Source organism: Platalea leucorodia (genome assembly GCF_965183815.1).
Source record: "Platalea leucorodia genome assembly, chromosome: 11".
In the NCBI taxonomy this organism is placed as follows: domain Eukaryota; kingdom Metazoa; phylum Chordata; class Aves; order Pelecaniformes; family Threskiornithidae; genus Platalea; species Platalea leucorodia.
In genome coordinates this window covers 15791583-15818670 of record NC_138833.1, presented here as the reverse complement: position 1 = coordinate 15818670, position 27088 = coordinate 15791583, and the positions used below count along the sequence as shown (strand labels likewise).

Here is a 27088-nt window from a genome sequence, read left to right as displayed (position 1 = left end):
GTACCGTGCCAGCCCTTGAACTCGTTTTCAAGTATCTTTCAGCAGAACTATACACTTAAAGTTACAAAGGACTGATCAGATACTGGTATGGTATTTTTTTTATACATATATATATAAAATATATATTATATTTTTTATATATATATATATAGTATACCATGGTACTACTGCAGTAAAACAACTGTGGCTGAAAAATCTCATTGAAGGCTACACAGCATTTATGTTCATATAAAAAGAGAATGTACGGAACATAGTGTTTAAATTAATAAATAAGGTTAAAATGACAGGAAACAAAGTGTTGCCACTAGCCCTTTCTAGAATGAATTTTAGAAGAAAAGTCCATTTAACTTGCAGTCCACCAGGAAGTACACAGGCGTTCCATCAAAAAGATGTGCTTTTAAGAATCTCTGGATTTTCTTCTTCCTCCTTGGAATCCCTTGTGCTACTAGATGCAGGCCTGTATTCTAATCTGGGAAAAAAGAAAAAAAAAAAAAGAAAGAAAAAAGAAAATAACTTAAAAAACAGATGAGAGAACAGAGAAAAAAAAAAAAATCTATGTTGAGTTAAAACAACAAATATCTGAGTCCTATTTGACATTACAGCCTCCTAATTTTAATATCCTGTTGACTTCCGTTGGACAGGTCCCTTTCTTACACCAGGTATGTGCTTACGTGCCGTCTTCAATCAGAGCTGAGGCAAAAGGCCAAACGCTCTCAATGCCTTTTTATGTCAGCTGAACTAAACTGGAAGAGTTCAGCCCTTCGCCAGTACTTACACGACTTTCAGAACCTAGAAAGATAGATTATAACCCACAAAGTGTCCCTATATCTTTAAAAGCAACTATATAAAGTGATAGGTTGACGATTGGACTCGATGATCCTGGGGGTCTTTTCCAACCTTGACAATTCTATGATTCTATGATAAAGCAATACACTTTTACAAATGCGTTCCTTATATGTAGTTTTATTCAGTCCTTAGAGTAAAACGATAAATTTGGAGCCAAGAGATGTACATACGAACATACACACTTGGGAAGAGGAACCAGAATTCCAGCCAAGCTCTTATATCTTCAACAGAGCACTAACTACACTACCGAAACCAGTCCCTCCTTCTGACAACACCTAGGCAAGTCCACTCCTCTTCTCAGAACAGAGAACTATTCTGAGAAGAACGTTAAGATCAGAAGGCGACACTTACCCTTTCACCAACAGCATTTGCTCAATTGTGTCCGGAAGAGGCATACCATAGCTTTCTGGCAGAAATAAAGTCAGAATTCCTGATAGCACAGTCAGGCTCCCCATCAGGATGTAAGGCAGGAATCGATCATAGGCACCTAGCAAAACACACACACACACAAAAAAAAGGTAGCATCAGCTCTAAGTCTCTGATAATGTTTGTACCTAGGTACAGGGCTTTACCGGTGCAAGATTTATGCTTTCAGTAAAAAGCAAACAAAGCAAACCCCCTCACAGTCTGGCATTCAAAGCATATGCTGTTTTAAATGTGGTTTTAGGAACTCAAGAGACTGGGAAACAATAGCTATAAGAACTGTCCCTACTGAGTCAGTAACATTGAGTCTTCAGAGCATCTCTTCAACAGGGCATAAAACAATACTTTATGACCATTGCTCAGAGATGTTGAGGCCCCATTTCTACCTGCACTTTCACAACACACCTGGACCTGGAAACGAAGAACAGTCAGAAAATCCCAGTGACCCACAGAGGCAGGACACTGATCTGGGTAAAAAGCATCGCTTTCTACCTGCCAGCACCTGCCCAGCACAGGCACAAATGAGTTAACTTACCAAGGTAAACGAAGTAAGGTGAGAGGATGCTGCCCAGTCTAGAGGCCATGGAACTTGCTCCAACTCCCATGTTTCTCACTACTGTTGGGTAGAGCTCAGCCGTGTAAACATAAACCATTGAAAAGGCAGACGTGATCCCAAATTTCCCTAACATCACCAGTAGAATAGATAGTGCACGAATATCTGAAATCAAAATGCAGTAAGGATTTCAATAAAGCTCTGACAACTCGTGGTATCTCTTAATTCCATTGTGTTTGTTTAACTCCTGTCTAATTACTTCCAGTATCTGGTGTTTTTTTCTCTGTACATGTCTACAAGCATGGGCAACATTTTTTTTTTGTTAAATTACTAGGACTCAACATTTTCATTTCCTTGAGAATGGGGCTTCCTGCCAAGTAAAAAATAAGGAGGAGAGAGCAAGAACAGGAGAGGTCCTCTCAGATTTCAGGGGCTAGATCTGTGCTATTGCAAACAATGCCATATGTTCCTTTTTCATAGAATCATAGAATCGTTAAGGTTGGAAAAGACCTTTAAGATTGAGTCCAACCATTAACCTAGCACTGCCAAGTCCACCACTAAACCATGTCCTCAAGCACCACGTCTACCCTTCTTTTAAATACCTCCAGGGATGGAGACTCAACCACTGCCCTGGGCAGCCTGTGCCAGTGCCCGACTACCCTTTCGGTGAAGAAGTTTTTCTTAATATCCAATCTAAACCTCCCCTGGCGCAGCTTGAGGCTGTTTTCTCTTGTCCTATTGCTTGTCACTTGGGAGAAGAGACCGACCCCCACCTCACTACAGCCTCCTTTCAGGCAGTTGTAGAGAGCAATAAGGGCTCCCTTCAGCCTCCTCCTCTCCAGGCTAAACAACCCCAGTTCCCTCAGCCGCTCCTCATAAGACGTGTTCTAGACCCTTCACCAACTTCGTTGCCCTCCTCTGGCCACGCTCCAGCACCTCCATGTCCTTCTTGTAGTGAGGGGCCCAAAACTGAACACAGGATTTGAGGTGCGACTTCACCAGGGTCAAGTACAGGGGTATGATCACTGCCCTGGTCCTGCTGGCCACACTACTCCTGATACAAGCCAGGATGCCATTGGCCCTCTTGGCCACCTGGGCACTCTGCTGGCTCATGTTCAGCCAGCTGCCAACCAACACCCCCAGGTCCTTTTCCAGCAGGCAGCTCTCCAGCCACTCCTCCCCCAGCCTGTAGCGTTGCATGGGGTTGTTGTGACCCAAGTGCAGGACCCGGCACTGAGCCTTGTTGAACCTCATACAGTTGGCCCCGGCCCAACGATCCAGCCTGGCCAGGTCCCTCTGCAGAGCCTTCCTATCCTCCAGCAGATCGACACTTCCACCCAACTTGGTGTCATCTGCAAACTTACTGAGGGTGCACTCAATCCCCTCATCCAGATCATCAATGAAGATATTGAACAGGATCGGCCCCAAGATAAGGCGAACAAAGGTGAAATAAGGTGAACAAAGTTAAACATTTGAAACAAGTTATTTTTGGTTTCCTGCTCTGGTTTTTCATTAACATTCCTCGCTACAAGTCAATAATTTAATTATAGGAAGCCGGGCTGACTTTAACTGGGACAGTATCAAAACCGACCATATCAGTGTCCAATTGACTCAAAGGACTGGAGAAAGAGAATACAACACATACATTACCTGTATAAAATAAGCAAGGCACTTCTTGCACAGTCTCTTTTGTTTATTCTTTGATATGTAAACAAGTGCTAAGCAACAATGCCCCCCCCCCATCGTATTCAACATCATTACCAGTAAGAGTCCATAACCCTCTTAATCTAACTGGCCTAAAGACACATATGGTTTGATATCCAATAAATGTTATTTTGGCCTCCTTTCCAGTTGCCAAACATTATTTTAACTATCAACACTAAATCAGTACATTTGCTTTTGATAAGCAAAAATGCTTCCGCAATGACTCCCTCAAATGTAACTGTTTGAACAAGCCATAAAGAGACAGTCATTTACAGTTGTTTGGAAAGTAAGTTCTGCAGCCTCTTAGTAACCTCTGCTTACCAAATTCTGGTTGGTCTAGTCCTGGTTTTACACTTGGACCTTACCAGGGCACCCTGCCGACACTAAGGCAAAACCAGACTACAGAGCTGATCCCAACAGATCACAAAGCCAATGACCCACCTTTAAAAATGTATCTGAATTGTCATGTTGTGTGAGCTCCCTGTGCAGCAGCACTGAGAGCCAAGGAAGAGGGGCAAAGATAGGGAACGAATATCTGTGTTTAGTTAGACACTCTTCCTCCACATCTGCCCAGTGCATGGTACTGCACTTCACCTATCATACATATTTGAGATCAACTAACGATTCCATACGTGAAGGCACCAGCTGAATGAAGAGAAGAACACAGCCTCCCAAGAATAACGCAGCAGCCATTGAATACCGTCGAGGGAGATTTCGAAGCAGCAGCCAGGAAATAATGTAGGCTGGAACTTCAATCACTGCCGAGAGGAAACAGTTCACATAGACATCTCCATGCAAGTTAGGTGTGTCAAGAGAAAGTCCAAAATAACCAACAGAGATTATCATCCTGAAAGAAGCAGAATAACAGGATCAGACAATTTTCTCTTCTTCCTGAGGTTGCCATGAACCTCTGTTAAGTACAGAAATCACAATGTAAGGCAAATTCAGCATCTGCCAGATTCTTTCACCATTGAAGCACCTTAAATGCTGACTTCAGAAACAGCAAGATAACAATTACACAGTGCTGATGCTTTTTATCTTTCAAGTTTCTCTTGAATTCAAGGAATAAAATAGATTAAAAAAAAAATCCTATTCAGCATTAACGCAATTAGGTAACTCCAGAGCTGTTGCTAGCCTTGCTGAGGCACAGGCCTATGTGCCCACCAGTGCTGGGTGGTCCTGCAGCTATAGAGGTCATACTTCTTTTCTGATGCCGTTGCATGACTTTGCAACTGTCCATCCCACTCTCATTCCGACCTTGCAAGGAAGCTCCGGTTATTTGTCACTTTCAGACATCTCATTTATCTCTGCTAGTCGTGCTGATGGAGAAGGGCTGACTACTTCTCATGTATGCCCCCATATTTCAGGTCACCCCTGGGAGATAGGTCATAATCATTCACAATGCAGTGATACAGCAGTTGGTATTACTAGTAGTTATAGCCTTAGCCTGAAAGTTTGGACTACTGAATTTTACTGCTGCTGACGCCTACTGTAGCTTTTCATTATGTTTACCAGGGAGCTCGGGGGGGGAGAACATTGTTTCTGGGTCATTACCCTCCATGCTTTGTGTACAAAGTCAAAGAGGAGGAGTATGGCAACCTGGCAGACCCAAACAATCTGGGATTTTCTCTGCCATGCCCCAAGGTGGCTGGGCAGCATACAAGTCACGTTTGCACAGGCTCAGTGCCTGGGCTGGTCAGCGTAGCAGAACAGAGCTTCGTGGCTGGGAATACTGCCATCTTAACCATGCCACTGCCAGATGAGAACTGGCTTCCACGTGATGAAGGGAAACACACAACTGGCCTTGGAGACAAATCCTGTCTTGTCTTGGGAGATGTTGGGAAGAGAGGGTTATGCCTCACCAACAAGTAACACGTGGCAAACAAGGAAATAACACGCACTGGGTCAGGATATGTCCAGGTGCAATGGTAAGGAACAGAGCACTCAGCACTTCGTGTCCTTCAGCATCTATGTTACAACAGAACCCAGAGTAAAATCACTGCACAGCACAAAGTGGATCACTGACCAAAGACTAGCTCTTCCTCCTCCTCACTTCACATGGGAAGAGCCTTCATGGTCCAATTGCTTAAAATAAGTTGCCTGGTATACCTGGGAAGGTACGAAGTCATACAGCTGAGGGTAACCCCCTTGCTGCTGCATGTGCCCTGCCAGCTAAACCTGTTCTTCTCAAAAGTAGTTACACAGTATTTTCCACAATGCTGTGCAATACGCCCAGCCCTGTGCTCTGAGAAGTTATTTTTATATACAATTTATATATATTTTTTTGATACAGTTACACATTTTCTAGGAAAGCTTTAGGGGTATTTACACTTGACAAGGTGATTAAAAGCCAAACTTTCTCCCCCGACGCAAACGCAGCAAAGGGATTAGTTTAAAGGCCTGCAACTTACTCAAAATTAACAAAACACTCAGCAGTATGTCAAGGTGATATATGGCTATCTGCAACCATCCTCTTTTACGGAGCTTCTTTTACGAGATCTTTCAATTCATAACGCAGAACAAACCATCAGTATACTATGGGTTGGAAAACATTGCTGTGAGTCAGCACGGGATGCTTTATATTTTGGGAAATTAATTAAAAGGAGGTCAGGCAATTGAAAATGGCCCAAATCAATGGAATACTTTTCTGCAAGAGGAGGTAAGATTGTGTAAGTCAGTGGCACATGTTTGACTCTCTGCCTATCATAAAACTGCATTAATCATGCGGCAAAAAGCCCTTCAGCATATGGAACGGATTACACAATGCCACGTCACTCTGTTTCTCTCAGATGCTTTGTCCTACCAGAAATGCCGTTCAAACAGGTTTGGCATTGGATTTCTACAACCACACACGCAAAATTGGTTGTGCCTAGGAACTCGCTACTGATCTGCTCCAAGAAGATTAGAAGAAGTAGGGCAGCCTCAACTCTCCAGCTCACTTCCAATTAAAGATGAGAGTCAGCATTTGGACTGGGAGGGATAACAACAGTATATGGAAACTGTACTGACATGTCCACAAAAAACCAACATTACTTTTCTTGTCTGAGCTGTTTTCTGCTCAAGTTCCTTTCTCAGTGTGTTTGTAGCACTGTGGTCGGCAATGGGCAAGGGAATCTGGCTTAAATATTAGCCAAGTCATCCTTTGACCCAAAAAGCCACATCAGCTTGTATGCACTGGCAGCTCAGTGGACTGAACTCCAAGGCTTTGCCTCACTAAAGCACAGGAACATTGTTCAATAAGGCAGCAAATAGACTTAGTTAGCTCCAAAGCACTTGAGGGACCTTCTTGGTTAGGACACTGTAGGTACATGCACTAATTAAACCTCTGGCAGGCTCTAAGTTGCACTCTCCATTTTCTGAGCAAATGAGCTCTCTCCTGAACCTCACTGAGATTTCCAGTAAAAGAAAATGGCAACCGTTTAATCAAATTGAGCATATAGTACGGCTTCAGCTAGTGCAAAACCAAGATGAAGATGGCAGGTAGAAAGAGTAGCTAGCAGGAAAGTCTAGGGAAATCTCAGATTAGAACTTCAAAGGCAGCTTTATCCACTTAAGAGACAATATGAAAGAGAAAGGAAGATTCTCCCCACAAGCCAGGCATTGCTGTGTTCAGACCCCTGGGCAGCAGTTCTCTGACTAGGGGACAGGGCATGACTCACTCCTCTTAAAAAACTGTTACAGTCAGATGAGGATTCCCCAAGGCCCAATATCAGGCAGGATTCCCACGCATCATTGCCAGCTGATCTGATTCTTGCTCAGTTCAGGATATGCATGACTGCTTCAGAAAGAAATAGCAATCCAGATGTGTTTCTAGACTGTTACTGAGATGAAAAACCCACATATTTTTTGTTGAACCTACAGAATTTTGTTGCTTCAGCCAGCAGGTCGTTTCTTTTTGAGCTGGTTTTGTCCATATCTCTTCAGAACACCTTAGCGTTCAAAGAGCAGTTTTTAATTGTTTTGCTGCTTTTGTGCTTACATACTCCTGAACCACACTTGCTTACCAAAGAATCACTGACATAATTGTGATAGTTAGGATATTTCGGGTTTTCATTAGATCCAAAATGGTGTATGTCTGTTGCTTCTGGGAATTCCAATCTTGCAGCTGGAAGAAAACAAACAAAAACCCATGGGAACATTAACTTCCTGCAAGCAGAATTATTGTGAAAGTAAATCCCCCCCCAACTTATACATCAGTATTTTGATATGCCGCAGAGCTGAAACAGGTGCCTCACTTTTAACCAAACGCATATAAGCCATAAGAGCCAACTACCTGTGAAAGCAGTTGCTCCTCCTTAATTTAAAGTCACTTAAAATTTAGGCCAAAATTTGTAATAATTTTCTCTGCCTGAGGCTCCATAAAGCAACTGCTTATTGTTACTTTTATAATTGAATTATAAAGCAACAGTATTAATTTAGGATTTGTACGTCACTACTGGCAGGGTTCTTAGGTCCAGTTACGATCCACCTTGAGGATCATGCAAATCAGCTGCACCCAGACAAGAGGAGAGCACCACGGATGATGAGACATTTGAAAAATGTGATCTGTAGAAGTCTGAAAGCAGAGGGCTTATTTAGCCTAAGGGCCAGAAGACGGAGGAAGCCTTAGAAGACGAAGAATGGTCTTCAAAGACCAGCAAAAAAGTGATTAACTGTCCTCTATGTCCACTGCAGACAAGCCAAGAAGTAACAAGATTAAACAGCAGCAGGACAGATTTAGTAAATGACCCCTCATGCTGGACCTAACAGTAACGTATTTAAACCGAGACAAACTGACTAATGAGCTGAAGAGTCCCCATCATTATCTAGCCTGGTTTTGAAATCTTCTTAGAATATAAGCAAAAAGACAACAAACTTCTCCTTTCCCCATGAAACTTTCCAGCTCCTCAAAACGAAACCACTTCCATGTAAACAATGCAAAGATATTCATCCATGAAACATGCAAACAAGTTTTGTGCTCGGTAAGATTGTAAAAAAGGAAAGAATCTAGGGTTTTTTTTAATTTAGGACTTTAAATTAGACCGCTAACAAGGAGTAACAAGGGAAAGATTTTTTCAAAATACGTAAAAGGTGATTTAAGAGGACAAATTCCATCGAGTAAAACTATCAACTCTGATAAAGCAACACTATATGGCTGAAGAGCCACGGTTTTCTAGACATGTCACATTTTTGTTATTGCAAAAAATGGTATGTTTCCAGGATTTATCACAGGCTACTTACTCATCAATTTAATGGTATTTTTAAGTCTTACAGTAAGAACATTAACAAGATTTTGATCTAACAATTTTCCACAGAGAATCTTTTTTCTGTTAGAACATTTTATACCTAGCTGAATCTGCGACTCTATCAATAGTTAGAAATCTAACCAACAAAGAAACAAGCATCTACCTGAGCAGCTCAACATTATCAAATGAAAAAAGGTAATACTGAAATATTTTTCACACTTTTTGCATTGTACGCTGCCAAGACACCTCGCAATATTTAAGTGAGGGCTTCTCTTTCCACAACTGGAAGAATCAGTCTTGCCTGACAAATCTCTATTATGTGCAAGCACAATAAACTGTATACAAAGATTACTTCCTCCCTTGATTTTTTAAGTCAGAGTGACCTGAGAATGTCAAATTCAATTTTAATATGTTTAAAGACTGAATGCCTTTTGTTGGCACTGTGTATTCCTTCATGGTACGTCCAAATAGTTATCAATAAAAGTAAACTACGATTGTAGCTTCAAAATACTGCAATTACTCACGACTACAAACTTTTCTGAACTCTTTCTGCCTGGTCTAATATACCATCCTCTACTCGGTATTAGTTCAACTTACAATACTTTCTTCCCTAAAACATTAGGCTGGTCCAGCAGAAGTAGCTGGATGTATTGCAGGACACAACACACCAATAAAGAGACAAAAGCAACCATTAATTTAACTTAATTCCTCATCAACCTCTCTTCCATATTCAGTTAGTGATGTTTCTTTTGGCAAGGTAGTTGCTGGACGCTGATTTGGGGCCCTTAACTCTTGTTGCTCAACTCAAAATACACATTATCTCCTCAATGTCTTGTAAACTGTATGTGAGCTAATGGGAACATGAAGTCTATGTAACCCTTGCAGTCAGGTGAAAATTCCTTCTGAGCGATATTTTGTTCTGAAGACCTGGAGGATAAAATAGTTGCTCGTGCACACCAAACTGTAGTGTATTTGCTTCCATAAATCCTCATTTTCTATGAAATGGAAACAGTTCTTTACATTTGATAGCCTTCATTCTGCCTGAAGCCAAACCTCCCACTACACAAACTGCAGTCAGCTTTACAGCTCACAGCCCTTTCTCATAAATCACATGATCTTTCCTAAGTACTCTCCAGTTTTGCCACTATTCGTTGCCAAGAAACCAGCAAACAGGAAACAAAAAAAGGAGAAAAAACAAACAAACCACAAAACAAAGCCAGGAACAGTAACATTCAGAGAGTCACAGCTGATGAGAAAAAAGGCTCCTGCCTTTTAGGAGCTAGATAAGCAGACAATACAATCTTTAACAGGACAGGCTAGAACAAGAAGCTGAGAAGGGCAGGAAGGGTAAAACAATGATTCGACATTAAACCTATCATCCAAACATTTCTATCCCCCTCATATGGGATAATTCAGCCAACCAGGCCCTATTTGTTCTCCGCAGCTTGTTTGCAACTAGTCACCTGCTGGATCCTAACTGGTTTTTAAATCTCTGGAGCCTAAATATTGCAGGTGCTGCTCCCTAGCTGCATGGGTTCGAGGAATACTCCAAACACGAGCTCAGGTTGCTTCTCCCTCCAGAACTCACATTCCAACTGCACAAGGGCCAGACGGATTTCCGAGAACCTCTCTGCAGCACAAACATGCCTCCTAAAAACTCAAGAGAGTCTGCGAGCCTTCTGCTTTACAGCTCTTCAGAAAGCGGACAAAAGAACAGCGTAAACAGACCACTGATGAGGAAAGTTTTGCACAGATTTTTTGGTCACAGCATTACTTTTACCTTAAGTAAAAAGATGGACAGGAGTTCTGTATTTAAACAGTGCCTGTTCATTGAGCCCATTTTCCTTTCGGTGTCAGAATGTTAATCTGTGTTTCTGAAAGTTGACATGCATTGATTTATCTGTAAATAAGTACCGTGTACTCCAGCCCACCCTGCTGCAGAAGTCAGCATTTCCCTTTGTCCAGTGTTCCCCAGGGCAACATCTCTACTCTTGCCCCTGCCTTCTGCTGCTTCATCATCCAGCCTCATTCAGAGATGACAAACAGATCAATATTTCTTTCTAAGAATGGAAGATGGAGGATTCCAGGGACAGTGACCTTAAGCAGATGTTGGAGCCAGAGTTTATTTTCCATTCTCCTGGTGTAGTGCTGGCACTAGGTGAGTTTTCATGCCTACAGCATAAGAAGGAAGGAGAAAAAAAAGGAAGAAAACCCCGTGTTCTAATGAAAATTCAGGGGGGAAAGCTATCATAAGCAGGTCTGGGTTTTCCTGTCACTCTGTTCCAGCAAGACCAGGCTGTCTGTCCTACTGTCTACAAACAAGTTTGGACAAACAGGCTTGTTTACACCTCAGCTAACCTCAACCCAAGTGAAGCTCTTTCAATATCAACAGCAAACACACTACAGTTTAATGGCTAACCATTTCCCTTAGTCTGGTACAGAGGCCTTGTAATGCAAGTATTTATGAAAGTATATATTGCAAGTATATATGAAGTATATATTGCAAGTATATATGAAAATACAAGGTATTTTCACCTAAAGGATAAGACAATGTCAACTGTCAACCAGAACACAATGGGGCAACTGCCCAGACAGACTCTACGGATCTGCCTAGAGAGGTGCCCATTCTCCTGGATTATGCAAAAAAAGTCTGTCTGACTTTTGGAGGTGATGTTTGAATGAGCATGGAACTGCTTTTACATCTTAAGGTCACCAACAGCTCAGACAAATGGAGGATACCTAGAGGAAACAAGAACATGTTGGAAGAAACGCATGGGGAAAAAAAAAATACTGCCAGCTACTCCACCCAAAAGGAGCTCAAGTTTTGCTCTCCTTAACATGGAATAGAAATCGGAGTTGAATACGGAATTGAACGAGAATGACATTCTTTCCACTGCCACTGGCCAGGATTAGTCCTGTGTTAGACTTTTATAGAACTATATTAGACTGTGCAAGCATAAAATCTGTACAGCACAAGTATTTAGAAAACAAAGCAATAGGTACCTCAAATTCATTACCTTCCCCCAAAAACTAGAGTTTAAAAGGAAAAAGGTGGCTGTGAACTGGATCAAAAAGATGTTTGCATTAGAATGCATGTTGGCATTCCCATGGGAATGGGACAGCAAGGGCTTTGTAAGTCTTAATGAAGCGGGAAAAGGGTATTCTGCTTTTCAGGAAAAGGAAGACCTTTTACCCATTTGAGAAGTATGCAATACACTGCAGGCATAACTCAATTCATATGTCTGGAAATTAATCGCTTTACATGGTCATTCATAGGTCCAGCAAACAGCTGGACTGCTGAATGAGTCTTACCTCACTAGGGTCAAGTATTACATCTGGGGCTGTAATGCCATTAGTTTTTGCAGCCTTTCGGATGATGTCTTCCGCCTCTTGAAATCTTCCCTGGGAGATCAGCCACCGCGGAGATTCCGGAATGACCCTGCAAAAAAGGTGCAGAATAACGAGTCTGCATTTCCACAGAAAGCACCGCTTCAGGCACCAATACACATTGTTCCAGGCATGAAGAGCTCAAAACTTGCCAGATCTTGCAGACATTAAAGCAATGACAGCAGAAATCAAATTTACAAGAGCAGACTAGCATACTGAACAAGAACAGACTGAAATGCATTTGTGGATTTTAGAAATACTAAAGAAATAAGCAATGACTCAGAAAAAAAAAAGAGCAACCAAAACCTTCAAAGTATGGGAAAACCGGTTTAATTAAAGAAATTCAGAAATGTGAATACACAAGCAGCATGCTGTACATTAAGAGGCATATCCTTAGAGAATAACACATATAAAATTAGTAACTGTAAATACTGCCATATAGAGGCAAGTCAGAAAGCAGAATTCGCCTGAGTCATTCAACTTTGTAAGAAACTGGATGGGATCACAAACACAAATGCCAGTGTAAGTGAAGAAACACCACCACCGTGTGGACTGTGTAAGCTTTACATGCCACCTAAAAGTAGCATTTCATGAACTACAGAAGAAAACAATGAAGTCTCACAGATGTGCAAGTACTGTTTTGTAGCGTGTCATATCTTTGTCACCCTAGCATTGTCCAGCTTCCCAAAACAACCGGTTTCTCCTTCCGCCCTTAGTTCAGGCCTACTCTTAAAAGTTCATGGATTTCAGTTGGTGCAGAAGGATGAGTTTTATTGACTTTTTTTTTCTTTGCACGTGCATCACTTAGTTTTATAGAAGCCTACAGAGAATGAAGAATAGACTTTTCAAGCACGAGTCAGATCACCCACAAAGCTATGGACTTGCAGCTAAACAACTGGGAAGAGTTAAGGACACAACGTCCATTCTTCGCCTGTCCATTCTTCACCTGCCCATTGCTGAATTTCATTGGTAAAGGCTGGTTGGCTTGGAGTCTGGATCTTAAAAATCTGCAGACAGGACCTTCTAAAGACTAAAGTCTTTTAAATTAGTTATACTCACCACCAGAGCGGGACGCAGAGTAGCCCAGGTAAAGTAAGTGCCAGCAGCAGCATCCGCCAGTCTCTGATGAAGTAAGCAAACAGTGGCAGCAACATGTAGCCAAATGCATAAAATATGCAAACGCCTAGCGTGCAGAACAGCACACGAATTGATTTGCCAAGAATTTCTGTGCCTGTTCAAAACAACAGAGTGAAGATTAGTATTTTAACTTAATAGCAACCAAGTAACTTACCAAAGATACCTCTAATGATTGGCTTTATACTACTATACTGGGTAGTTACAGTGTTAGCACGCTCTGCCATCCAATTTTAGAGGCAGCATAGATCTGCTTCATGGAGTGATCCTGCATCAACCCAGGTAAATATAAAAGGAAGAGAACCAGGCCATATAGTATTTCTGTAGCTCAAAGTAGCTAAAACTTCTATAATTCTATGTTCTTAGAATCTCCCATGTTACCTGAGGAGCTAAAACCACCTGACATACTATAAAACATTCACAACACAGCCTCAGCTTGATCCCTATAGGGTCCTCTCCAGCTTATGGAGAAAGACCAGCTTCTTTAAAGGATAATTTGGAGATGCCTAAATTAGGTTCCTGACCTGTATCACCTTCTAAAGGACTATTTCGCTATTAGCCAAAAATCTTGCAGTCTTTTGGCATACACATGTGGAGGGTCACTAACAAAGTCCAGGCTACTGGCAGTGGAATTAAATGCACTAACAGGGGCCAATGCTTCCCTTTGAAAGGCTTTGGGACCTGCAAATCAAGAGACATTGTAAGAGACATAATCTTCCTCGTTTCCACAGAAATAGCAGAAGATTACAGAAGTTGCAGCGGGATGTCTGCAGTGAGGTCAGCTAAACACTCTTTTCACAGCTGCACTGCTGCTCTTTGGCCCAAAAGGAATTTCTTGCTGACATTTGGTACTTTGGACAGTGAAGCCACTGTAAATAATATTAATTAAAAACTCCCCAATTTTTAAAAAAAATCTCAGATTCATAACGTAATTCACATTCCCATCTGATCAAATATGGTGTTAGTTAAATTGAAAATATACCAAGCAGGAATCACTATGCCATTTAATTTTTTACTATAGGCTGTTTTAAGGAGACTTTTTAACACTTACTTGATTTTTTTTTTTCTTTTACAATTTTTTAGGTCAATTAGGCATTTAGGCCCCAAACCAGAAAACACAAATCCCTGAAAAATTATGTCTTACATGTCTTATCTTTCCAACTGGAAGACAGATTTTGTTTCGAATAATCAATTTCTGGGCTTTTTTTGCCTTTTTAGGATGGTAAGCCACAGATTTCATTCAGATTGCACTTCTATCAACTGGAAACTTCCAAGGAGAGCATGAGTTATCCACGCATGGTGAGGACACACTCTTAGCAGTGTTGCTTGGCAAAACAAATCAACCCTAAGCCAGTACTGAAAAGGAGCAGGAAAAGCACAAGACTAAACAACGCCTATTGTGCCCAGCAGGACTTGCATACCGAGAACAAATGCTGCCACGTAGTTAGATATCTGTCCCATGCCGACCAGCACAAAGAACACTGAAAACATCTCCCAGCTGGTAGAGAAGACCTGTATGAAGCTGAAGCCAGTCTGCATTGCCAGAGTTGCAAACAGCACATTCTTCCTGCCAAACCTTCCATGGACAGATTAAAAAAAAAAAAAAAAAAAGATGATTATACAACAGTACAACAGCATGAATGAAATCTTCAGAAATGGAAAAACAAAATTACTCATATGCATACGTAGGGAGATACAGAACATCTGCAAAAAACAGAGGTTCAGGCACAACTATTCTAAATACATTGAGAAATCCACTGACCAAGAGAAAATAATATTCCAAGTGCTGCTAGTTAAGTTGCCTTTAGGTATGCGCTAGAACGCTATTCCTTCCTTACAGACAGGATAAGCAGGGAGACAAATCATCAGCAGCAAATTATTTAAAATGCAAGCGTATTAGGTGCTCCTTCTCCTCTAAGGAGCACACAGCTCATGACACAGTAAGAGGAAAGCTTCTGACAGAGAGGTAAAACTCAGATGCTATTATCAGTAAGCAATCCCACGCTGCAATCTTCATTCCACTTGGTAAAAAAAGGAACGACTTTAAGGGACTCTAGCAATTCTATTGATGAAGTATTAAAGAAAAAGAAAAGAAATTAAACTAAACCCAACCCATGAAGCTGTTATAAGAGTCAGTGCCGATGTCCCGGCCTGGGCAGCTCCACACCACAGGCAGACATTGCAGCCTGTGACAGGACATCTGCTAAGTGCAGGTTCACACAGCTCCCTTCTGAAGTTAGACTTCACCAGGAGGTCTGCAGCTGGGTGCCACAAGCCTCACTCGGGTAGATGACAACACATTAAGAACAGACCGTTACTTAAACCTGCAAAATAGTTCATCAATCTCGCCGTCACGCCCGGCCAGGCGCGCAGGGCTCAGGCTCGCTGCAGGACTTTCTGTACCAGACAGGCAGATGGCGGCAGCAAAACACTGTGTGCAGCCTCGATGAAGCAGTCTTCTCACCGGGCTCCTGGATGCACTTGGTCGCCAGACTGTGAGTCAGCTGCCGTTCAGTGGCTACGAGAGTAACTGGCTGAGCTGTACTGATGGCTTCCTTGATGGCACTTGCTGAGGATCTGGGTGACCATGTGAAGGAGCTTCAGGAGGAGACTCCTGTGATGGTAAGGTGGGAAACTCGTGGCTTCTGGCACCAGGAGAACAGCTCCTGCTTCACCTGCTGGTTCGCCACCATGGAAGACACCTGGCACCCTCACAGCAGGTAAGGGGCTAGGAGCTCTGTTGAACGAAGCACCTGAGCCCTGCAGCAGCACCACGACGAAGGGGTGGGTGACTCCCCATGGCAAAGATGGGAAATCACCCCTCACACAGGAGAGCAGCTGGAAGGCACACGGAGCTCTGCCTGGGGGCGGATGACGAGCCAGCTGAGAGCTTATGGGTCAGGATTAGCAGGCAGACCAATGCTGGCACTGCTGTGGGTGTCCGCTGCAGACCACCCGATCAGAAGTAAACGAGGCCTTCTTCAGACAACCAGAGGAAGCCTCGTGTTCAAAGGCGCTGGCCATCATGGGGGACTTCAACCACTCCAATACCTGCTGGAGGGACAAGATCCAGGCATTTTCTGAAGTGCATCAATGACAACTTCCTAACACAGATGTCTGAGGAGCTGACAAGGGGGGGACACTGCTGGACACCATGCTTGCAAACAAGGGAGACCTGCTTGGGGATGTAAAGGTCAGCAGCAGCCACGGCTGCTGGCTGTGCGATGGTGAAGAGCAGGATCGTGAGGGGAGGAACAATGAAGAAGGCAGGATCAGAGGGAGAGCAAACGCTGGCCTGATCAGGGATCTGCTTGGAAAAATCCCATGGCATATAGCTCTGGAAAGAAGTCCAGGGGAGCTGGTTGATTTTCAAGGATCATTGCCTTCCATTTTTTCATGTTTGTACTGATAAGCAAGAAAGCCAGCATACTCTGGGACTAGAAATACAGGAGAAAAAAAAAAAAAAAAGAAATCCCCGAACAAGAAAGCCTTGCTTCTCTGAAGTACAACTGAACAGCATTCATGCTTTGCAGCTTCCACAAACATAGGTCATGGGACTTAGATGTTGTATTTGATGACAAAGCTATGCGTGTTTATAAAAAGAGAATTTTAAATTTGACTTCAAAAAAAAGAGGAAAACAAGCCTCGGGGAACTCTCTGAACAAAGTCCAAAGTAATTAGAAGAAAATGGCATTGATCTGACTTTTCCACATGAAACTTATCTCCTACACTTGTTTTCTGGCATAACACCAGTTTGCTCCAGAGGTGATTTTGCTGAAAAAATAAAAGACAAAGATAACACTCACTAACAATTTTTGTAACGTTCTGTTCTACTTCAGGACATTTACTCTATACACTCTCTGTACATTCAGATTAGACAGTCACAGAACAAAGCCATGTTAGTAGTTGCAGAAAGAGACTTACAGCAAACTTCACATACAAGAATTGCTTACTAAACAGCATCAAACAAAGAGCCAGCAGCTCTGGTGTATATACTTTACTTGTCTGAGAGCTGTCCTGATACGAAAGATCCAAGCAGGACGCCCACAAAGAACAGGGAGGTGCTCAGGGGTCCTTTCCAGTCATTGTCACATACGAGATTCCACTGCGGGGAGAGAGAACATGAAAGTCTTCCAATAAACAGGATTTCCCCTCCCTCCTCCTAAATGCCTCGGCTGAGCCCAGATGAAGGTGTACCCTTTGGCCAGAAAACCTCCACAACAGAAATGAATAACTAACCTACGGCACAGATGCAGCTCCATGGAAATAACGGGAAGGGATGCTGGGCAGCAGAGGGCGAAGGCCACCCGCCCTGAGCTACCTCGGGAGCCATGCAGCCCAGGCCCCAACGCTACCTTCAGGTGTGACCCGTGTGGCTTTCTTTACATAGCCGATGGCTGTGGCATTTCCCCATGACGTATATGAGTGACAGTAACTAATAATTTCATCATATGCATGGTTCAGCTCCCTTTCAAAGGCTCTGCAGCCCCTGAAACTGTTGCAATTCTGCTGGTTTTGGAAGGAGTAAGAACAGACCCCAAACTTGATTTCCCTGCATATGGTAAAATTTGCCATTAAAAATTCACATTTCTAATTTAAAAGAACTTGAACTATACAAACAAGAATATAGAAAAAAAATATCTCCTCCTTTATTACATTTTAACATGGTTTTGAGAGACTGGAGACTGTTCACTGGGAACCTAACAGATTATTGTCTTTGGAATACAAATTGAAACATACGTTGAACAAACCAAGATTTCCAAAATGAAAACAAAAAAGAGGACGAAAAGATTTTTATTAAATGAAGACTGCAACAGTTTCTAATCTCCAACCCACTTCAGTCTGATGTTTTTGAAATAACACTCGTGTTATTTTTGTAGCTATACCAACAGCTATTATTGAAAGAGTCTTAATTTTATTTTGGTTATCTGGGGGAAAAACAGTGTGTAAATAATAGAAGAAAGGACAAAACCCAGCAGGGACACCTCATCCCCTACCTCGCTGCTATGCTGTGACTGGAGGAGCTCCCAGAGCTCTCCCCGTCCTGCCAGGCTCGCCCAGCAGCCTGCTGGCAGGGGGCAGGAGGTGCTGCAGCCCCACAGGAGAGGAATTTGGAGGCAACCAATGCTTCTGATGTGAGGCCAAACCCTCCTGAGCTTAGTTATTCAAACAGCTCCCACAGGGCCCCTTCTGATGTTTTAGGGATGGAAACTTTTCATTTTTAATCTGTATTAAAAAGGTTGATATGAAAAGAAAATATTCACCCTGATCCCAATAATTAATCCCCCTTGCTCCCCAATTACAAATAATTCAGTATAGTGTGTTTTCCTCCTATTTTTTTTAAATTTGTACTGGAACACCCTGTAAGACCTACCCCTGCAGCTGCTGCATGTCCCAGCTCCGCCATCCACCTCGTCTGCGGTCCCGCACATGGGAATGCCAGCGTTTTGCTTTGTTTGCCAGCCCTGTCTCCTTAGCATTAAGCCTTTGACTCCAGGAATCTCACGGCCCTCCGTCTATTAACAGTGCATGCTACAACTACACCCCAGTGTATGTTTTAAGGCTGGGAGATCACTAAAAACCATGCACTGAATGAACACCACCAGCAATTGCCTTCCACTCCCAGATGCCCATGGTAAAACTCAGTTAAACCACCACTTGTTTCATGGAAGAGCATCCAGTTTTGAATTAGAACTGGAAGTTTTTCTGCTGATGAATGATGCTCATTCATACAGGCTGCACTCAGTGTTTGTGTAACTTTAGCTGCCAACCCTTAGACTATCTCATGAATTCACCTCATCATTATTATTTTTTTAAGGTCATGGGAGCAAACAAAATGCACCTTTTCCCAATTTGTTACTGTATTCAAGTCATTTCTTAACATCTCCTTTGATAAATCTGATTGTGGTTCTGTGTCTGAAGAACCTCTCCTTATATCAGATTTCATAGTCCTCAACATTATTCTTGCACTTATTTCCCAAACCTTTCCAGCCTCACACCACCTGAAGCAGACACCAGCACTCAATGCAATGCTCCAACAAATCCTACCACCACCATCAATTATGCATCATTACAGAAGTGCCTTTCAGAATCGTGGCTTTCTAATGTGCTAACAAATTTATACCACTTGTGTAAGGGATTTAACTTACTATAGTTATCAATATCATTTGGATTAAAAACTGTAATTAACATTTATAATTAAATCTCTATTTATTCAACAAAAGCTGTATTTCGCTACAGATTAAAGAAAGTTTGAGCAATTCTGTGACAACCTCAGAGGCTAATCCAGCCAGGAAGCTTCAGCAAAATGTATCTGGCACCTTGGAAATATGCAGCAAATGATCGTTATCAAACTTATATAGGTCAAAGCTTTCCGTGGTTATCATATGACGACACTTACCAGGAAAACAAATACCATTCCCAGTACAGATCCAGCATTAATAAAGACTCTCCTGCTCACAAAGAATCATCTTTGTATCAACTACTGGAGCCAGACCTCTCCAATAACAGAACTAAAATCTAATTAGCCAAACATCTAGCTGGGTGATTTACAGTCTATCGTTACTAAATAAGTCATTATTTTCCAGCTGATCACCGTGTGGTTGTGAGCTAGCTGTCTCCTTTCATCTATCTTACACTCTGTACTTTGGCACAAGGCTGCACGGCCGTTGGCTTTCCAGACACTGGCGTGCTTGTGCCCAGTAACGAACATTTTCTTCAGACCACTGAGGCAGAGCCATTGCTTGGAAAAGTTCATGGTATTAAAATGTTTTGCACTGTTCTGCCAAAAGCTTCTTGCATTGGCAGGTGGAAACATACCAGTCCTTAAAATGCGGCAATGATTACCGCCTTGTTTTTCTGTCTGCTCTGTTAAAGCAACAGTAGGAGCTGTTGTGCTGAAGATCGCTTGAACCAGGCACCAAAGTGAACTTCAATATCAAATTTCCAAGGGAAAATTACCTTGGTTGTGCAATACCAGTTATTTACAGACTCCACAGATGCACAACAATCAGAATGAAGGGATTTTAAGGTCTGTTACCATTGCCCCAGTAAATGAATGCTGAAGTCTTCAACTTTTTAACGACTCACCAACAAGGTCTACTATTTTGCCTGTGAGTCATGGTGGCATCAGTCTTCCAGAACCATTCTGCAACCAGACCCTTCCCTCAACTGCACCTTGTCCAAGAAGTAGTCACTGAAGTATCACTGTTAGAAGACCAGCATCGCAAAGAGCGAGTCTCCCAGGAGTAGTTACTGATTGAATTCTGCTGCTGGCAGTGCTGTTTCGACACAATGTACAGTGACCTAGTGCTCTAAAATCATGTGCTATTTTCACTTCTTAGTATCCTTTGAGTTAGCCTGCTAGCTGTAACAGCCTTTGCCCCAGTGAATGAGATAAGGTTAACCTCAGCAAGGTATCAGGGCTCCAAACAGGATAAAACCATTTCAGCTTTGTTTCAAACAGCAGCTGCTGATATTGCAAAGCATTGAGCTCCTAAACGCTGGTACCCAATGCTCAAGGTGCTGCACAGAGCATTCTCACTCAATTTTATTGTAACTTTAGAAGAAGACATCCTTCTGTTGGAGTTTAAACTTATCTTCTTACTCAGACAGCTTGCAGATACTTTGGGCTGTAGCTGCTGCCCAAACAATACATCAGGTTGGGGTGATGTCTTCATCTACAGCCTCACACCTGAGAGCAATAATCACTTATGCATCAGGGGCAAGTTGCACGGTGAGATACGCACCTCCGTAACGGATTCCTGGCTGATACCAGCTGCTGGTCAAAATGTGTGGGAAAAGGGGACGAGTAAAACAGGACAGGCTATGGAGACAGCCAGAAAACGTGGACAGCTCGGGGGAGAAGGTACGGGGACACCACAAGGGAGAGGGACTGAAGCAGTTGCTTCTCAAGCACAGGTTTGGGGCCAGAGTATGAAACAGTCCTAGGTATTTACAGTTGTTGTTTAAGCATCGCTTTAGGAGAGCACTTTTCAAGTTCTGCTTCATCTCTCACATGGCGAATCAGCTACCTGGAACCACATCTCCAAATCCCTTACTATAAGGCAAGCCCCGTTACAAAACCAAGAAGAATGAAAACCCTAAACTACTGCTTCAGATCTCCTCCCTCCCCAGCCACATTTTATTAGCTTCCAGCCTTTTATCACAACACGACCCGAACAAGAAGTACTATTGCAGGTTTAGCTAGAATTACACTATGCAGCATACACAGAAGCGTGTCAGTCTTGCTAGACTGGTGTTTCCTGTATTCTCTCTTACACCTTTCCAATATTAAACTGAACATTAATATAACACCTCTATCCAAAAAGAAAACTACCTTGCAATTTTCACCCAAACTGCAATCACAATGAAATTCAGATTCCAAGATGAAATATTTGAATTCTTTAAACTGCAATCTGTGGAACAACCTTCAAAGCATAAAACAATGGTGTGAAACTCAAATTGCAAGGCAAGTTTAGGCAGACAGGATGCCAGAAGTCCAGCTGAAGATACCGCCATACCGCAAGTGAAAAATATCATTGCTTTAAGTTCTCTAGGCACTCAAAACCTTAAGGGGTAAAGACTAATTTCCCGTGTACAGGCTCTGCATCCACTGCACCTGCAGAATACCACTTGCCTCGAAAGAAGAGCTGGCACTTCATGAATTACTAACAGTAAATCCTGCAATGGCTCTCATCCAGACACCAATGCAGATCCCTTATCCTGCTTCACTTTCACCGCAATTATATCATCTTGTAAGAGATGACAAAACAGGAAATAACAAAATTCTAGCTGCTAACAACAAGATGCCTATCCTATGTAAGCATAAAATTTGCCCAATATTTTTAATGCATCATAACATGGAAATTGCAAGTCTAATTATAGGGGAGCTCTTCAAAACACCAAAAGTTCTTGCAATACAGCATCACAGCAAACAAATATATACTACCACCAAATAAACACCATTACCAAATATGCCTGGAAAGTTACAGAAGCAGTTGCAAGGCCATCAATAAAATAATTTAAGACCTCACTTGAAAAAAGCTCTTCTCAGATACAGAGAACTGTTACACCGCAGGAGCACTCGCACTTCCCTAATACCATCGCTAGAACCCTAAACAAAGATGAACTATGACAAATACAAAAACTCAGAGAGCCTTACTCAGTTACAGCCCTGTTATGTAAGTAAAAGCCTTCTAGGAAAAGGAATTTTTACAGCTACTATATGTTGTGTCCTCCCACTCCTTTATTTATTTTTTTTAAACTGTTTTCCTCTCTTGCTGAGAATAACGCACGACTGGAAAATGAACTGGGATAGTCCCATGTGCTAATATTTTCTTTTTAAAATCAACATGTTAGCAAGAATTCTTGAGACTAATTCAATATCCTGTACCCTCTCCTACCACTTGCTTCTCTCTGCAAGTAGAGGCAGGTTCTTAAAATCTCGAAGTCTCACAACTGAGTACTTACAACTTTCGATCTGGTCTTGTTTATACCCGTATACATATTCTCTGCTTACTTGAGAGTTATGAATGTTATTAAACACCCTTTACTCTGAAAACACATTTGTATATCCCAAATACTTAGAAGTTCTAGATGTTACATTAAAGGTTATTAGCTAAATGTAAACAGAAGTCTGTATCTACAAAAGATACATTCTGCTCAATTTCTCCCCTTGTAGTTGTTGTAAATATTTACAGAGGTAAAACTTGCATGGAACAGAAAGGAAAGTGTCAAATATTTTATAATTCCAGTGCAGAAATTTAACTCTCCCCCATACATCTTATTTTTGAGATGGCTGGAGAAATAGGAGACAGGGCACAGACGTCAGAAACTGAGAAACATGAGCTGAGTTTTAACCTAAAAGTAAAGACAGCATAATGGGAACATTACCCCGTCATTAATTGTTTCCATTTTAACAATATCAACTGCAGGCCTATTATTCTTTAATAATACTAACCCTATTTTATTTTGCAAGGTCAGAAATGTCTGTACTTTGTACAATTCTGAAGAGTCCTGCATTACATGCTTCTTAAATCACACCTCAAAAACCTCAGCGTTTTAGAAGTACTTTAGTACATCTGTCAGACATTCATATTTACTTATTAAATGAAAACTAGACTTTTATTCCTTCTTCTGACAAGACTATTAGTACTAAGATTTTGTACCTGCAAATCACCTAAAGGTCCTTCCATAACTTTATCCTGGCGCTGAGAAGTTGTCAGTAAGAACTTCAGCCAGAAAAAAAAGCAGATATTAACCTACAGCAAGAAAAAGGATGCACGTATTTTAAAAGATGAAAAATAATGGAGGTGACTAACGTTAATGAAGAGTTCTGTGAGAGCTGAACCTAGATGACACGGGCTTGATTTACACTTCAGCTGCTGGCTCCAAACTTAGAAAAGCCTGTGGAAATTACAGTGTCTAGCACAAGCCTGTGTTTTTATTTTGGTAAAGCAAAACAATACATCCCTCTGCCTTCCAACAAAGAGTGAACATCGCAGCCCCTAGTTTGACAGCTGTACCACAGCGTCCATTTATGTGATTCCAGATGTCAGCACTGCAGTCGCCACTTGTTTGCTGAAGGTCTGGCATAACCCACCGCTCTTCAGCGAGAGGGGTCTGACAGCACAGCAGGGCGCTTGAATCCCTGGCGCGCAGGGAGTGGAAGCCTCTGGGCCCTCGCATCTGCCCAGAACTTTCTCTCCCTGCACATCTGTACCGGAGAGAGCGCCAGCCCTGCGCCCAGCCTCAGGACACTTGGCAATTCCCACCATGTGCATCCTTCCTCTGCAAAAGCCAAACAGTCCCTGAAGCTTGTTATGAGCACAACAGGCATAACACATGGAGCCCTGGAGTATGCCACCTGCATTGAACTGATTTCAAATCGATGAACAATGCAACACCTTTTACAAGTTGAGGATGAATACGTGCATACAAAATTTGGTGTCTATTTATGTTTCAGTATGTAAGAATTACTCCCGTATGGACTAAAATGTTTTGACTGCTGTATCATCTAACATCTTCTCATTATATCATATTTCTAGTCCGCTCATGCTCTTAACTCCACTGCTCAATTCTATTCCCAGTTATTCACTATAGCCCCATAACAGATGTGACTGGCAGAAGTAAGCCTTCTCCTTTAATTACCCAGGTTTTATTCCTCTTACTACCACATATGAACTTTTATTACTCCTACATTCTTTTTTTAAGGGACTTCTGGAGGAATAGGAATGACACAGATGGCTTCTTGAGCTGAAGTAAAGCTTTTCTTATCCCCCGAGCTACAGCATTTCAAGAAGTTAAAGACAGAAAGGGATTTTGTTACACTGGAGCTGGTTACATACTGCAGACTGGTTAATAACAACCTTTTGTTGTTAGTCTGTGTGAGAAAAGGAAGTCTCTCTTCAAATGAGAGGGAACTGAATGTTTTAAGTCTCCCCTGAAAAGCAGAACCATAAACGAGGACTTTCTGTAGACTCACGAGAGATTCAGCAAAAAGCTTTCTTAAAAAAAATTCCCCCTTCCCCCTGCCAGTGTCAGCCACGGAAATCTGGGACAAAGGTCCTCATGATTATTCAACAAGTTAGAGATATGCAACCAAACACAAGATTAGTGAATCATAAAAGCAGCAGCACCAAGCCAAGAAATTAAACAAGTTTAACACTGAAAACCTGCAAGTATGTGAAAGGCCACAGCTCTTACAAAACTCCCTCAGAAGCATTAATATTAAAAAGGAAAAAAAAAAATACTGCCTCAGTGCATGATGTCTGGGCAGACAAACATTACCTCCCACAGACACAAAACATCTGCCAAACCATATAGGCAACAGGCCAGAGCTGCTGGGGAGTCTCAGCAAAACACTACCAGCTCCTATTTCTTACAGATTATAAGACTCCTTGATGATACTCTGGTAGCTCAAGACATTTTAATTTGCACTGAGACAAAGCTCAGTGAAGATGCTCCAGAGACAAAGTACTGGCTGAAACCATGTCCAAGCCAGGTCAGCTATTATAGTAAGGCACTTGGAACAAAACCCGGACGTTCACCCGCGAGCGGGACTGCCCCGAGAAGGTGCCAATTGCGTTACACCACGCTAAGAGCAGCTCAGCCTTTCACAAAAGCGCATTTCAGCAATAGCCAGGATCTAGAAATTCAGAGCAGCTTTCCTCTCCAGGAAAGACCTGCTGTCTAGCAGGTCCTTAGAAACAGGTGAGGCAATGCCTTGTGCCACTTGTCAGAATCACTCAAGTCCCTGCTGCTGTGCATGTTCAAGGGAAGCTTCCAACTCTGGCCTCACCATTTCCATGCCTCCCTGTGCTCGCATGGCTCCTCTCCCATGCTCCCTTCCTCACCCCAGTCCTCCTGAGGAAGATTTCTGTGCTCAGATCAGCTTATGGTCATTACGTACTCACACCCAGCACTATCCAAACACCCATTAGAACCCATTTTGCAAAGAAAGGAATAAAGGCGAGTGTAATTCCAGCTCTGTAAAACTTGTCCACAGGCACAAACAGGCAATGGGACTGCACAAATAGTCTGTAAGCCTTCTGAAAAAGCCTGCACACATTTTGAAATTCAAGTATTCCTCAAAATCCATTTCCTTGCATCTTAAGTCAACTAGCACCTGCGGGTCTGTACAGCTTCCACCTGAAACATGGCACGGGACAATCGGCACAGATTCAACTTCGGTGATTGCCCTGACCACAGACTTGACTTGAGGGGTGTATGTGAGCAGACGAGAACCTGACTTGTCCTGGCAGGTGAGCGGGGAGACCAAAGTGCCGAGCATGACCAAAGCAGAGGCATCGTGGGCACACAGCAAAGCTCAGGGTCCTTTTGGACACAGCATCGAACCAGGGCTCCCCAATTGCTGCACCTTGTACAACTCAGGGTGACTTCTACCACCTTTTTTTTTTTTTTTAAAGAAAGGAAACAAATCCTTTTGATCTCAAGAGTTCAGAGGCATCTCTGAACCACCGAGCGAGCTGAACCCATTGTCCCTGCGCTGACCCCTGCTCCGAGCCCGCTCTGCATGAAACCCACGAAGCCGTTACCGTGCACAACGCGGCAGTTAGGGGAAGGCGCTGCGCTGGGAGACCGCTTTTGGAAGCGGCAGCGAACAGAAGATCTCAAAATAAATTCAGCATGCCAGGCTTAACAGCAGGGCGATGCCCACGCAGGGACCCTAGGCCACGGGAGAGGTGCAGGAGAAACCCGTGCTGCGGTAGCCACGACCAACTCCTCAGCGCTGCCGGTGCAACCCGCCCGCGCCTGCCGCTGCGAGGGGGCCCCGCTCCCGCCGCCCCCCGCAGCCCCCGCACCTCGGTGACGATGGTGGAGCGGTAGACATCGCGGCTGTACTCCCAGCCGTCCAGGCACGGCTCCTGCTCCAGCGACCCCAGCTCCACGTCGGAGCCGGGCCGCAGCCCCAGCGCCGAGAAGTTGGCGAGCGCGGCCAGGCGGTAGCGGCGGCAGCGGCTCGGCTCCTCCCGCCCGCCCCGCAGCTCCAGCGGGATGCTGGCGTTCCGCCACTCGCCGCTCAGGTTGGCCCCGCGGGGCACGGCGCACCGGTGCTCGGGGGTGCCGGCCAGGAAGACGATGGAGAGGCCGTTGAAGCCGTTGGGGACGATGCTGGCGCTGAGGAGGAAGAAGACGAGCCGCTGGAAGCGGCCCCACTCGCCCAGGAAGGCGGTCACCTCCTCGTAGTCGCGCATGGCGCGGCCGAGCTGCGGCCGCCGCTACCTGCGGGCCCGTCTGGCGCGGGCAGGAACCGGCCGCCCCGAGCCGCCTCGCAGCCCGCCGAGCGCCTCGC

At 43.3% G+C, this 27088-nt stretch overlaps 1 protein-coding gene across 2 annotated transcripts; it reads right to left on the bottom strand.

Moving 5' to 3' along the window:
* Positions 1 to 371: 371 nt before the first annotated feature.
* LOC309596292 (organic cation/carnitine transporter 2-like) lies at positions 372 to 27088 on the bottom strand. Of its 2 annotated transcripts, none has more exons than XM_082324299.1 (10): positions 26598 to 27088; positions 17274 to 17377; positions 14694 to 14848; positions 13198 to 13369; positions 12064 to 12190; positions 7531 to 7631; positions 4159 to 4373; positions 1805 to 1987; positions 1198 to 1333; positions 372 to 469 (listed from the first exon to the last, which is right to left on the bottom strand). In XM_082324299.1, exons 1-10 carry the CDS (start codon positions 26988 to 26990, stop codon positions 382 to 384), a joined length of 1674 nt encoding a protein of 557 aa, XP_082180425.1. In that variant the 5' UTR covers positions 26991 to 27088; the 3' UTR covers positions 372 to 381. The 2 variants fall into 2 exon arrangements, with proteins under 2 accessions (XP_082180425.1, XP_082180426.1); XM_082324300.1 differs by having other exon boundaries at positions 372 to 464.

Bases quoted from the DNA above. Each gene is read 5' to 3' on its own strand.
- LOC309596292 (XM_082324299.1), bottom strand. From the start codon at position 26,990: ATGCGCGACTACGAGGAGGTGACCGCCTTCCTGGGCGAGTGGGGCCGC. The intron at 17,378-26,597 runs GTGCGGGGGCTG...CTCTCCCCGCAG, and splicing joins GCTCCACCATCGTCACCGAG to TGGAATCTCGTATGTGACAA. The intron at 4,374-7,530 runs GTAAGCAAGTGT...TGCTTCTTTCAG, and splicing joins ATTATGTCAGTGATTCTTTG to GATGATAATCTCTGTTGGTT.